This window comes from Rhinatrema bivittatum, chromosome 6, assembly GCF_901001135.1.
Source record: "Rhinatrema bivittatum chromosome 6, aRhiBiv1.1, whole genome shotgun sequence".
Taxonomy (NCBI): Eukaryota; Metazoa; Chordata; class Amphibia; order Gymnophiona; family Rhinatrematidae; genus Rhinatrema; species Rhinatrema bivittatum.
In genome coordinates, this window is record NC_042620.1 from 185,578,868 (window position 1) to 185,591,480 (window position 12,613).

Here is a 12,613-nt window from a genome sequence, read left to right on the forward strand (position 1 = left end):
AAACTCCCATAGACATTGACAATTTCAAGTACCTTCAACATATGACTTTTTGCTTCTGGTAAAAAATAGGATAACATCTGCAAAAAGAAACAGATGTCAATTGTTTTTCTCTGATAAGGGCTAAGGACTGCATGTATCCCTCTACAGTTCTCACCAAGGGTTCTAATATTAAAATGAGAAAAGGAGGCAACTCTGTCAAGTACCTCACATCAAATGAAAGGATAGAGATAAAATTCCATTAACCCAGATACATGCAACCGGGTTGGTGTACAATATTTATTTATTTATTTATTAACTTTTATTTACCGACATTCGAATACTCGGATTGCTTCTCCAGTAAACCCCTGAAATCCCATATGTTCATAAAACCCTATTTAGGAAGGATCAGTCAACCCTATTGAAGACCTTTTCACATCAAACCCTATCAATATCGGATCTTGCACCTTTAGCTCTTTACATAATGTCAGAAGCACTGCTAATCTTCTGATAATAATAGGTTTCCTCCCTTTGATGAAGCCTGTTTACCCTAGCAATATTAAATTAGGAAGGATATCATTTAACCTGTTAGTATTTTCACAAATATCTTTATTAAATTTAGATATTAAGTTATCGGCCAATATGATGACATTACTTGCGAATCTCTACCTGGTTTAGGGAGCATCTTCATGCTACTTGTCTCTATCATTTTTGTATATACCCTCTGGAGAGGCTTCAGTATCATAGGACTTAGAGTTTTATAAAAAGAGAACAATTAGCCCACTGGGTCCTAGAGTTTTGAAGTTTTGCAGATCTGAAATTGCTGAACTTCTCAGCTGTTTTTGTATCAATTTGTTCAGAAATTCCAGTTGCTGCTCACTCAAGGAAGGCAAGGTTAAAGCATCTAAAAATGTTTTTCTTTCCCCCACATTAGTCGGTTCTTCTGAATAAAGTGACTCATAATACTTTCAAAAACTTCACTTATATCCTGAGAATTCGTTATTTTTCACATATTTTTCAGACCTGAGATGAAGGATGCCCCTGCCTTACGCCTCACCAAGTTTGCTATTAGTTTGCCCACTTTATTGTTGTGCACATACAATTTATGTTTGAGTGCGAAGACAAAAGATAATGCCCTCTGATGGAGTTTGTCATTTAATAGCTTTTAAAAAAGTTTGTGTTTCCCCTTATTGGAGGAAATGTATATGTGTTTTGCTTCTTTCAATTTTTGTTAAGTCTAAAATATCTGAATCCAATTCTTTTTTCCTCCTTATCAAATAGTCAATTATCTCTCCTTGTAATACCGCTTTCATGGTCTCCCAAAACAAGATTGGCTGATTTTCAGATTGGGCTTTATTTTGGGCATACTCTAACCATTTACTTTGGAGAAATAGCCTAAACTCTATCTTGCAGCAACCACACAGGTTAGAAGTGAAAGCACAACACTGAAGGAAAGGGATGAAATGGGTCAGTAAGATAGATCTGAGTTTAACTGCTATAGACATCACATAACTGGACAGTGAAGGCCATACGCTCATTATGCAAGACACTGGGCAGTGATCTAAAGTCAATATTTCAATCTCGGACTAAGAACAGTGAGAAAAGAGGGTCTTGGACACAAACAAATCTATACGAGACTTGGATGGGTGTGATTTAGCCATATGAGTGTAAGCTCTGGTGACTGAATTTAATATCCTCCAGATATCTATTAATTGCAAGGGCTCACAAAAAAAGACGTTGAGGCCTCTAGAAGATTTGACATATGAGTTCGGGTTCCCTTGTTGACAATCTAGTTGCAGATCCTTAACAGTTCATATCCCCTCCTAGGAGGAGTGGTACATTCCCTAAACTGATAATCATCATCAACTCTGTAAAAAGTTTGTGATCATAAACATTTGGCCCATAAATAGAAGCTAAGATAATAGGCTTCCCAAATAAAGACCCCCAACACAATCACAGATCTCCCATTTGGATCTATTGTTTTTTTCTTCAGTAAAAGTCATTGATTTGTGCAGTAAGATGGCTGCACCCCTGCTAGAGGTACCCTGGGCCGCAAAGAACTATCCTACCCACCTTTTCTTCAGCTTGGTCTATTCTTTAATAGTCATATGTGTCTCTTGTGTAAAAGTTATGTTTTTTAATTTTGAAGTTGTATCAAGACTTTTACTCTTTTTATAGGATTAACCAACCCTGCAACTTTCCATGTTACATATTTGATATGTGTACCCATTTCAACCCCAGCAATTAGATAAACCCTTCAAAATTTGTCCTCAAATTCTACAAACTTTCCATTTGATCCATGAAGTCTTCAGGCTCTGAACCACAAAGTTTGCAAAGAATTCCCTCTTGCCACTTGCCAAGTACACACCAATCATTTCTGGCATTCCCCCTACCCACCCCCTCCCTCCCAAATCTGACCAAAACCCCTCCAAAAAAGGAGTTTGGGCCATCACTCCAGATGCGCTCAGGTGCCATTCCCTTACACTTTCATTTCCCATGTAAAGAACTTTGCATTATGAAAAGCTAGCATACTAAACCTATGCTAGTACATATAACAACTTGGACAAAAATTCTTTAATTGTTAGACTGAACTCGATCCTGTAAATGTTCAAGTACTATTACTTACTTATGCAAATCATTCAATGATCCTGAGAACACAAAGTGTTCAAGGATATTTCCCCCCAGAGACAAGTTTTTACACTTTCAAAGGTAATGTTCGTTCTTCAAATCCTCTGACTCGCTGTCAGTTCCTGCTGCTGGGGCAGAAATAGGATCCTCAGACAACTGAAACAATAACTATTGACCCTCTCAAAGCCTCTCGCATTCTGTAGTTGGATCCTGGATCCATTTCAAAAAGTTCTATGCCGCCTCCACTGTAGTTAAATTCTGCATCTGACCTTTATACCACACTCAACTTCACCGGATATGCAAGTGCAACTTTATATTGCTCTTGGCCAATTCGCTGCACTTGGTCGAATTACTCTCTATGTTTTGCTGAGTCTGCCATGGAATAGTCCTAGAACATGAGGATTTTATTCTCCTGGTATTGCAAATTCTGCACAAGTTAGATTTCCTTAGGATCTCTGCTTTATGGGCAAACTTTCTGCGATAATTCTGAGTCGAGCTCGGTTTTCTAGCCACGGTCCCAAGTGGCGGGCTTTTTCTATTATAAGTATGCCTTGCATCTCTGTGAGCCCTAGAGCAAACGGCAAACATTTCTCAATAACGGATGGGAAATCTCTGTTGGGCAGGTTTTCTGGGAACCCCACGAAGCATAAATTGTTTCACCTCGACCAGTTTTCCAAGTCCTCCAACTTTGCCTCTCTGTCACTTGCTGCTTTCTCCATTGCTATGATCCTAAGCTGTAGCGCATTTACCAGTAATTCATCCTCATTATTGCAAATGCGAGCCTCTACCATATCAATGTGGCTGTTAAACAAGTCAATTGAATCACATACTCTTGAATTTGACCAGAGATCTTATCGAATTTGCTTCCCAGAGCCTGCACAACTGCGTTTGTTAATGCTTCCATAGTTTGCTGACTCAGTCCGCCTGTTTCTAAGTCTCCATGCAGCTCCGCCATCTTAGGCTCCTGCCCTTTGATTTTTTCTTTATCCTTTTTGATTGGCCTGGATGCCATTTCAGCCAAGGGTTTCAGCCTTGGTTCTCCTAAGTTCTAACAACCGCTTATTTCAAAACAGTTTCTAGGGAATCCCGAAAACGCGGAATATTTTTATATTTGTCAAGGATGGTACCCAGAGTTCAGTGAGCCTGCAACCGCTCAGCTACACCGCATCATGTAACCTTCCAAGACAAGAAGTTTAATTGCCTGTCTCTATGAAATGAATTCAGTCTTTAACTTTAGAAAGGCAAAACTATAATATAATAGAAACAAAAAATATATATCTTGCAAAGAGTCCCTTATATATATTCCTTTACATTTTTGTTATTCATCCTTTGAAATACAGCGCAAAAATTAAATTAAGCTTTTCTTTAAAGAGTTTTTCTAAATGTATAATATTCTCACAGTTCTAGGGTCTTTAATCCTAGCTAACCTTTAAAAGCATAGAAAACATTAACAGAGAAATGTCTTGGGTAAGGACCAGAAAGGATCAAGGCCACTGGGGAAAAGATTTGGGTGTGCTACAAAGAAAATTGCAAAAGGTAAGATCCACTTTAACTCTTTTGTGAAGACATAGAGAGGGCAATAAAAAAAGTCAAGTATGCCCTAGCCAAGGCACTGGAAGAATAAGGAACCAGGAATCAGAGCGTGTGCACCATCCAAAGAACGGTACTGTAAAATGAGATGCTTTAATGCAGAGCACTGAGGAAAGGAATAAATCAGACCAACCTTGCCTTAGTAAAGGTCAATTATATCAATGAACATACAATGCATTTTATCAAACAAATTTTATGAATAGTTTTGACTCTGCACTATTTGTGGCCATTCCTCTTAATAGCAACAGGACGCACACCCCATGTTCAGTAGAACTTGCTGCCATAAGCACAAAATAAAAAAGATAATATTTTTTTACTAAAGTTCTACTTAGCATAGATTGCTTTCTTCATTATTTCTTTCTGGCCACCAGAACCTTCACAAAAATAGTGATTCAAACAGATTCTTTACATATTTTGTTATTTTGCAGTTTTTCATATTAGACTGCTCAAAGAAAAGTGATTCTTGTTGGTAGCAATATAACTCCCCCCCCTCCCCCCATACTATCACAAACTCTTTTTCTTAATATATTTGGAGCCATAGAGAAAAAAATATATTGTTTTTATGCAGCAGTTACCAAGAGCACTTCTGAATAAGCACTGTTTACGTGATAAGGGACTGGTCTTTCAATTCTTTCCAACAAAGGCATCACCTTGTAGGAAATGCGCACTCTGCTTGGCATCATTGATTAAGGGTCTATTTGCATATGTGGTAGGGAAGGAAGATATAAATGAAGTCAGAAGTAGTACGTAAATTTATTAGAGAATATACATTTCTGAACTTTTTTTTTTTTTTTTAAGTAAATGTGCTTCTCTGTTAAATAGCTGTTAGCTGAAGACGCTTTTACCAGTTCTATTTGAGAGAATGACTAAACTACATTTTATAAAATTATTATTCTAGCCCTCTTCTTGTTCCTCTCCAGTATTTAAGTGCTGAGGAAGCAATTTAGAAACTAAGCTACTAAGATCACTTAGGGCACCTGCTAACAGCTACCAAGTTACTTTCCTCTTGCAAGTGCAGACATATAGGGAGTTTCTCTCTGCAAAAAGAAGTGACTGATTTTTGTCACAGTGCATTCTTCCCGTCAGCATCCCTTGTTAACATTTGAAATAAACTGATTTAGCCTGGGAGGAGACTTCGCTCCCACTTTTTAACAGATTGAGGCATCTGAAAATTCTTTGAAAATCTGAAGTGCATTGTGAAACTTTTTTGTGAAATACACAGTAAAATGTCCACAAAACCAAAAGTTACAGGCTAGCCCTGTGGCTCAAGCTGCAGGATGGGGTATTCAAGCTTGGAACCTTTGTCCATCAGGCCTCAGTAAGCCACATTGCTAGCTGACACTACTGCAGCATTCTCTGTTGGTGAATAAGTGGTACTAAGGGCTGTGCCTCGCAAAGGTGCCTGTCCAGAAAGGGAAGATTGAAGACCCCCAAAAATCTACACATTGTACAGGGAATATTTACTGTTTTATGCATGATAGAAAATATCATTACATCTTATTTTAATACAAATATAAAAGTTACATACAATGTTACATAAGAGGCAGCATGATACATAGACAAAACCATTTGAGCACACTAAACTTGTGAGTTCTGTTGTAGTTGGACACAAAAACTGAAGTTGCCATCATAAAACTAGAAATAAGGATCTATAAACAAGTTGTGAATAGCTTTAAGTATTGAGTCCAATTAACAACTTGCTTGTTGACCCTTGTTTTTATGTATTAAGTGGACTAATATGGTAGCTGAGATACTTTGCTGGTAATAAAATAAAAAAAGAGAAAAATGACAGAGGATAAGGAACCCAAGACATATATCAGGTGTGGCCAACTCTAATTCTTGAGAGCCACAACCAGGACAGGTTTTCAGGATATACACAAGATGAATATTCAAGAGAGATTTGCATACAGTGGCTTGTAAAAATATTCAATCCTCTAAAAAGTCAGCAGATTTGTGTGGATTACAAATGACATTTACATAGATTGTTCCAGACAACACATTTACTGCAAACCAGCATGCTCTTAAAGTAAAATTTCAAAGTAATTATTTTTCTGCATTTTTTGTAAAATAAAATTAAAACTGAAAAATTCTCTTTGCATAAGTAGGCAACCCCTTCAGACTAGTACTTAGAAGAACCAAATTTTGCTGCAATAACAGCTTTAAGTCTGTGGGGTAAGTTTCTACCAGCTTTGCACACTGTTTTAGCATGATTTTTGACAATTCTTCCTGGCAGATTTGCTCCAGGTTGCTCGGTTGACACTTATGGAATGCGATTTTCAAATAGTGCCACAGATTCTCAATTGGATTGAGATCTAGACTTTGGCTTGGCCATTGTAGAACATTTACCTTTTTGTTATTCAGACTCTCCTGAGTTGCTTTGGCCTTGTGCTTGGAATCATTGTCCTGCTGAAAGGTGAACTTTCTCCCAAGTTTTATTTTTTTGGGCAGACTGAAGCAGGTTGTCTTACAGTGTATGTAGCACCGTCCATCCGTCCTTCAATTTTAACAAGATGCTCAGTCCCCGCTAAGGAAAAGCACCTCCACAACATGATGCTACCACCCCCAAACTTTACTGTTGGGATGGTTTTTGTTGAGAAATGGGCAGTGTTAGGCTTGCGCCACACATAGCATTTTGAATTTTGGCCAAAAAACTCCATTTTTTTCTCATCTGTCCACAAAACCTTATCCCACATTTTAGCTGCGTCACTGATGCTTTCTGGCAAACTTCAGATGCTCTGATTTATTTTTCTTCAGTAATGGCTTCTTTCTAGCCCCCCTCAGAGCTCTTGATATTTTTGACTGGTGCACCTCCAACTCAACTCTCAGACTCTTTGAACTCTGCAGCTCCTTCAAAGTGATTTTTGCCTCTCTGTGGCTTTCCTCACAAGTTTCCTTCTTGCTCGGATGCCGAGTTTTGAGGGATGGTCTTGTCTAGGCAGTGTCTGGGTGGTATGATGCAGCTTCCATTTCCCCATAATTGATCCAACAGTGCTTACTGGGATATCCAAGCACTTGGATATTATTTTGCAGCCTTTTCCTATCTTGTGCATGTCTATAACTTTATCTTTAATTTCCTTAGAATGCTCTTTGATCGTCATTTTCACAGCTTTCCTTCAGATTCACAGCTGACCAATGGTACTGGAATTAGGGGGAGGTCTTTTATTTAGAAAAGCTGACCTTTTGTAATGATTCACAGGTAGAGGCCAATTGTAAGCCAGTTGCTAGGGCAATATCTTTCATCTGTGTAAACTTGGAGCTTCCACAGCACAGGGGTTGAATACTTATGCAAGCAGCATGTTTCAGTTTTTAATTGTATTTTTACAAAAAATACAGAGATATAAAGAATTGTGATTTTGAAAATTTACTTTAAAAGCACACTGGTTTGCAATAAACATATTGTCTGGAACAATATGTGTAAGTGGCATTTGTAATCCACACAAACCTGACTTTTTAATGGGGGGGCGGAGGGGTTCGAATATTTTTTCAAGCCACTTTATGATGTTGACAGTACATGCAAATCTATCTCATGCATATTCATTGTGAATATTCCTGAAAACCTGGACTGTTTGTGGCTTGAGGACTAGAGTTGGATATCCCTGACCTATACAGTCTACTTATTCCTGATGCAATATTAAAGAAATATTGAAAATGGATTACTATGTATTGTTAAACTAATAGCGAGCAAAAAGAAAGTCCATGCTGAATTATTTAAGTGTAGCAGCATCTACTTCAAAAATATCTTCAGTACTAGGGCAGTGGTCTTCACTATTTTTTAAGTGGTGGCCATTTTGGATCCAATGGGGATGGTTCCCCTCCAATGCTGTGGCCAACGAGGGGGGTTCACACACTAGATGGTCTAACACTCTTCATGAGCGATGGAACTTTGTACTTCTTCTAAGTACTTAAATAAGCACTAGCCCTTATTCCTCAATTGTATTATGTTCTTAGTTAACTGCCCTCTTAGGCCTCTCTTTCCAGCTGCTTAAGCTTCCAAGTTTACTCTCCTTGTTGAATGTAACTTTGCTTCTTCTGTTTATATGATTGTTTTTGTTACAATTTACCCAGTTCGATGTAAACCGATCTGATATGGTTATTTAACCATGAAGGTCGGTATAAAAAAGTGTTAAATAAATAAAATAAATAACTTTCCATTGACCATTGTTACTACCTCTGTCCCTCCCAGCCTGCTGCTCTTCAGCCAGCATGGGTGTGTATGTATAGCATTTACTGCTTCTACCATGCTTTACCTGTTCCATTACCCCTCCACCTCTATCCCCATTTCTTAGTTCTACCTCCCTCCCCTTGCCCCCCTTTCAAATTACATTGGGCCTGGCTCCCCTTCTCAACCGCTAAGACACTGAAAAAGCATTCTCACAGTGTTGCGTCCGTCGGTCTCAGATGGCTTCGACCCTTGTGCCTCACCTTTTTCTCTGCTCTCCTTGCTAGCCTTGGGAAGATGGCTACTGCTGCGTCTGCAAGCCACGTTCTCCGGAGTCCCCAGAACGGCTATGGCAAAGCCTCACACCATGTTTTTCTTAAGGGCCTCCTAGGGTGCGTGCACACACGCCACCCACGTCTTTATCCACGTCATGGTGGGAACCTCGGGGGCATCCCCCTTGAGTGACGTCACGCCATCCGGGTATTTATCCTACATTTGTTTGCTACCTCATTGAGTTAGCAAGGATTGGATTTGTCCAGTCTAAGCTACTCTGCCGCTTCCGTGCTGCCGCTGGAAGCCCCCTCTGCCCTTCAGGGTATTCTCTAACCTGGGTACCCGCTTCTCGGGGACCGTTTGCTTTCTTTCAGGTGCCTTACTGGGTTCAGGTACTCGCTCCGAGGGCCTGCTCTCCCTGCCTCGGTGCCTGTATCCATCTACTTCTGCCTGCTGGAATCGTCAACCTTACAGCTACCATCTAGTGCAGGGGTCGGGAACCCATTGCTCTTTTGAGGGCTGCATCTGGCTCGCAGACAAGTGTCGCCACACTTTCCAGTCCCCCGCTGACCCAGCTGCTCCCTGGTCCTCCTCCGCCCGGGCTTCAAATGCTGTCAGCCCGGGCGGAACGCGGCAGGACAGCTGGAGTCAGCGGCACCGGCATGGTCTCTTCTTCCCGCCCCCCCCCCCCCCCCGCGGCCCGGAAGAGGAAGTGGAGAGCATCGGGTGCGTGCGCGGCAAGAAGAGGCCACGCTAGTGTCCGACGAAAAGAAGACTGCAGGGCGGCTCGGAGGAAAATGAAGAGCTTCAACCGCGGCCGATGGGACTCCACCTCCGCGAGGGCTGAAAATGAAGGAGGTTAGCGTTGGGAGGAGGCTGCTGCTGCCGCGAGTTCCCGGGGTGGGGGAGAGAGAGAGTGAATGAGCGAGCAAACATATGTATTTGAAATCCTGTGTGTGTGAGTGAGAGATTGCATGTATGTCTGTGATTGAGAGCCTGTATATGTGAAAGAGAGTATGTCTGTGATTGAGAGCCTGCCTGTGAGAGAGAGAGCATGAATGTAAGTTTACCATTGGGAACCTGTATGTGTAAGTTTGTGATTGAAAACCTGTTTGTGTGAAAGAGTATGTGTGTATGATTGAGATCCTTTGTGTGTGAGAGAAATCATGTGTATGTATGATTAAGAGCCTGTGTGTATAAGTAAGAGAGAGATCATGTGTGTCTGTGTGTGATTGAGAGCTGGTTTAGGTGATGGAGAATGTGAGTATGTGATTGAGAGCCTGTGTGTAAATGAGAGAAAGAGAGGACATGTTTGTAAGCATGTGAATGAGAGTCTGTGTGTGAGAGAAAAAGACAGCATGTATTTATGTGATTGAAAGCCTGTGTGTGTGTAAGCGTGAAAAGATAGACAGCTTGTGTGTAAATGTGACTGAGAGAGGAGAAAGTTCCAAGCAAACCACCCTTGCCTCCTGCTAATTCAGAACAATCTCAGGACACCTGGATATCAAACGTTCCCAGGTATGCAGAGCAAAAAAATTTTTGTATCCTTATTATTTTTCATTACTGGGTCTTTGTGTCTGCTATTTTGAAATATTTTGTTGGTATCTGGAAATGTTTTATATGAGTTTTTAATTATTGGATATTCCACTCATCAGCTGTTTCGAAATATGTTCTTTTTGTTAGTAAAGTTTTACTGCTGATGATTTTATATTTCTTGATTTGTTTTATAAGGATGGGTGGTTTCTTTTTTCCTTTGTTACACTGCATACAGAGACTCTGGCTTGTTGCAGTTTCCAATTCAGTTTTTTCTGCATGCTTCTTGTTATGCGTTTTGGTCTCTTTATTTTATGTTAGGTGAGGGACAGCACGTGATTCAGGTGAGGTTTTCTGCTGGTGTGTAGTTTCTGTGTAGGACTCTATAGCAGCCTGACTTGGTCCGTTTTCCTAATAGGAGATGTATTGGTGTCTTAAGGCCTGGTGTAATATTTTCAGAGACTTATTGTACTTTAAAAGTGTGATCTTACATAAAATGCACACATTTACTTGTATTTAGTTTTAAACATATTGTATGGCTCTCATGGAATTACATTTTAAAATATGTGGCGTTTATGGCTCTCTCAGCCAAAAAGGTTCCTGACCCCTGATCTAATGAGTAATCTAATTCTCAGTCTGTCTCATCTACAGCTCTGCCGTGCTGGGAAACCTACACCTGGATCTCCCTATACCATCTTGGTGAGACGGGTTCCCTCTGCCGAGGGTCCCAGGACTGCTACCTCTGGATCACCTCACTACTGCCACCTCTGGTGGTATACATCAGCTGTACAATAAAAGACAAAAAACTCTGTGTTTGTGCGTCCTGAGTCTAGCCCAGTACTATGGCTCCCCACGGGGCTCCTCTCCATGGGCGTGGTCATCTTCCACAGTACCCAAAAATCCACTCAAACACCTCGAAACCATAACACACAGTCTACAGATCTGTGCGTCTACTCCTCTCTCTGCGGTGCTCTTCCTGATGAGGGCTATGCTGGGACTGAACTCCTCCCTCTGGGATGCTCTTCTTGCTGCTGGCTATAAAGGTGTTGATCTTCTCCCCCACTGCTGTATTCATGTTCCACTGGCATCAGGAGGAAGGGAGCCTTCCTCTTACCATTGCTGTCTAGACCTGGGTGCCCCTGCTCCTCTGGCTCTCAGTGTGCTACAAAGCCAGATAAGAAGGGAGGCAGGGGTGGGGCTCAATCATCACAGCACAGCTGTCTACCTCTCCAGCTTACAATGGAGCCAGACTGAGTCAAGGTGGTGCTCTTTGCTTCCATGGTTTACCTCTCCTTCTCCAGTACAGCTAATTGCTTGGGCTGGAACAGGGCTCTTCTTGCCATGGTGATCCCCTGCCTTCTTCTCCTCTCCAGCTGTGCAGGGAGTGCAGAGGCTTTCAATCGTGAACGGAGAATGTGCAGGGTGTATATTTTTTCCCCCAACAGTAGTGAACCAATTAGGGGCCAGAACTCAGGAGTGGCCAACTCTGCATTGTATGCAGATGTGCATGACACATCTGCATACAATGAAGGCAATGCATGGACATCTATCTCCTGCATATTCATTGTGGATATCCTGAAAACTGAGCCGGTTTGTGGCTTTTGACGACTGGAGTTGACTACCTCTTGCAGACACACATTATGTACTGGAATGTATGCATATGACAAGGCCAAGCAAGGCAAGTGGCTTGGGTACCAAGCTGGGGGGAGGGGGTAGAGAGCTGTCCCATCACCCTTTTAAGTCAGTCTGCGAATCTGCTAACACACAAGACCAAAAGGGAAGTGGGCACTGAAAGAACCCTTGCCTAGAGTGTTTTGGCCAGCGACTACCATGAGGCCAAGCACTGCCTATCTTTTATGCATAATAAGAAAAGCATGCTGTAGAATAAACACTTCTAGATAATTATCTATGTGACAGGAATTTTGAATAAATGAGGCCTGTATTATGAGAAGCCACTTGAATATCAACACCTTTCCCCAAACTGCCTAAGAAGGCTGGAGGCTCCCGCCATGTTGGTCGCTAAAACACACTAAAGCTCTGCCGGCAGCATCCAGGACTGGAATACCAACGGACATACAGCGACCCAGGGAGCAAGTGCCAAGCACCCCAACTACTGCCATTGCTCCTCAGTAGGCGAATTAGCAAAAAAAATCAAACAAGGAAAGAAAATTCAAAGAGAGTCTACTCAACCTCGTCTTGGCTCCTGCAGGTACCAGCAACGCCACCATGGAGACCGCGCAGGCGCAGCATGACCGCCGACGTAAGCTGGTCCACGTGGGCCACCGTAGCACCCGGAAGTAGAAACTGTATGCTGTCAGATTGGGCTATTTCACACCCAATTGGGCTACTTTTCTTCCGGTTGTTCGGGGAAAATATTTTTTGTGCGGGCTGGGCTACTAGATAGCTGCGTACTAGCAGCCCTTCATATTTCTAGCGCCTTTTTCTATTACTCCG

At 41.6% G+C, this 12,613-nt stretch overlaps 1 protein-coding gene across 4 annotated transcripts in view; it reads right to left on the reverse strand.

Annotated features, from left to right (window-relative positions):
- Positions 1-12,499, reverse strand: part of ICA1L (islet cell autoantigen 1 like) — a 213,832-nt gene extending 201,333 nt beyond the window's left edge. For 3 of the 4 annotated variants that reach the window (XM_029606294.1, XM_029606293.1, XM_029606296.1), the window contains exon 1: positions 12,350-12,499. In XM_029606294.1, the coding sequence (XP_029462154.1) occupies positions 12,350-12,387 (38 nt within the window). In that variant the 5' untranslated portion in view covers positions 12,388-12,499. The remainder of the gene's footprint in view (positions 1-12,349) is intronic. The other variant, XM_029606295.1, reaches the window with a different exon arrangement.
- Positions 12,500-12,613: the final 114 nt, after the last annotated feature.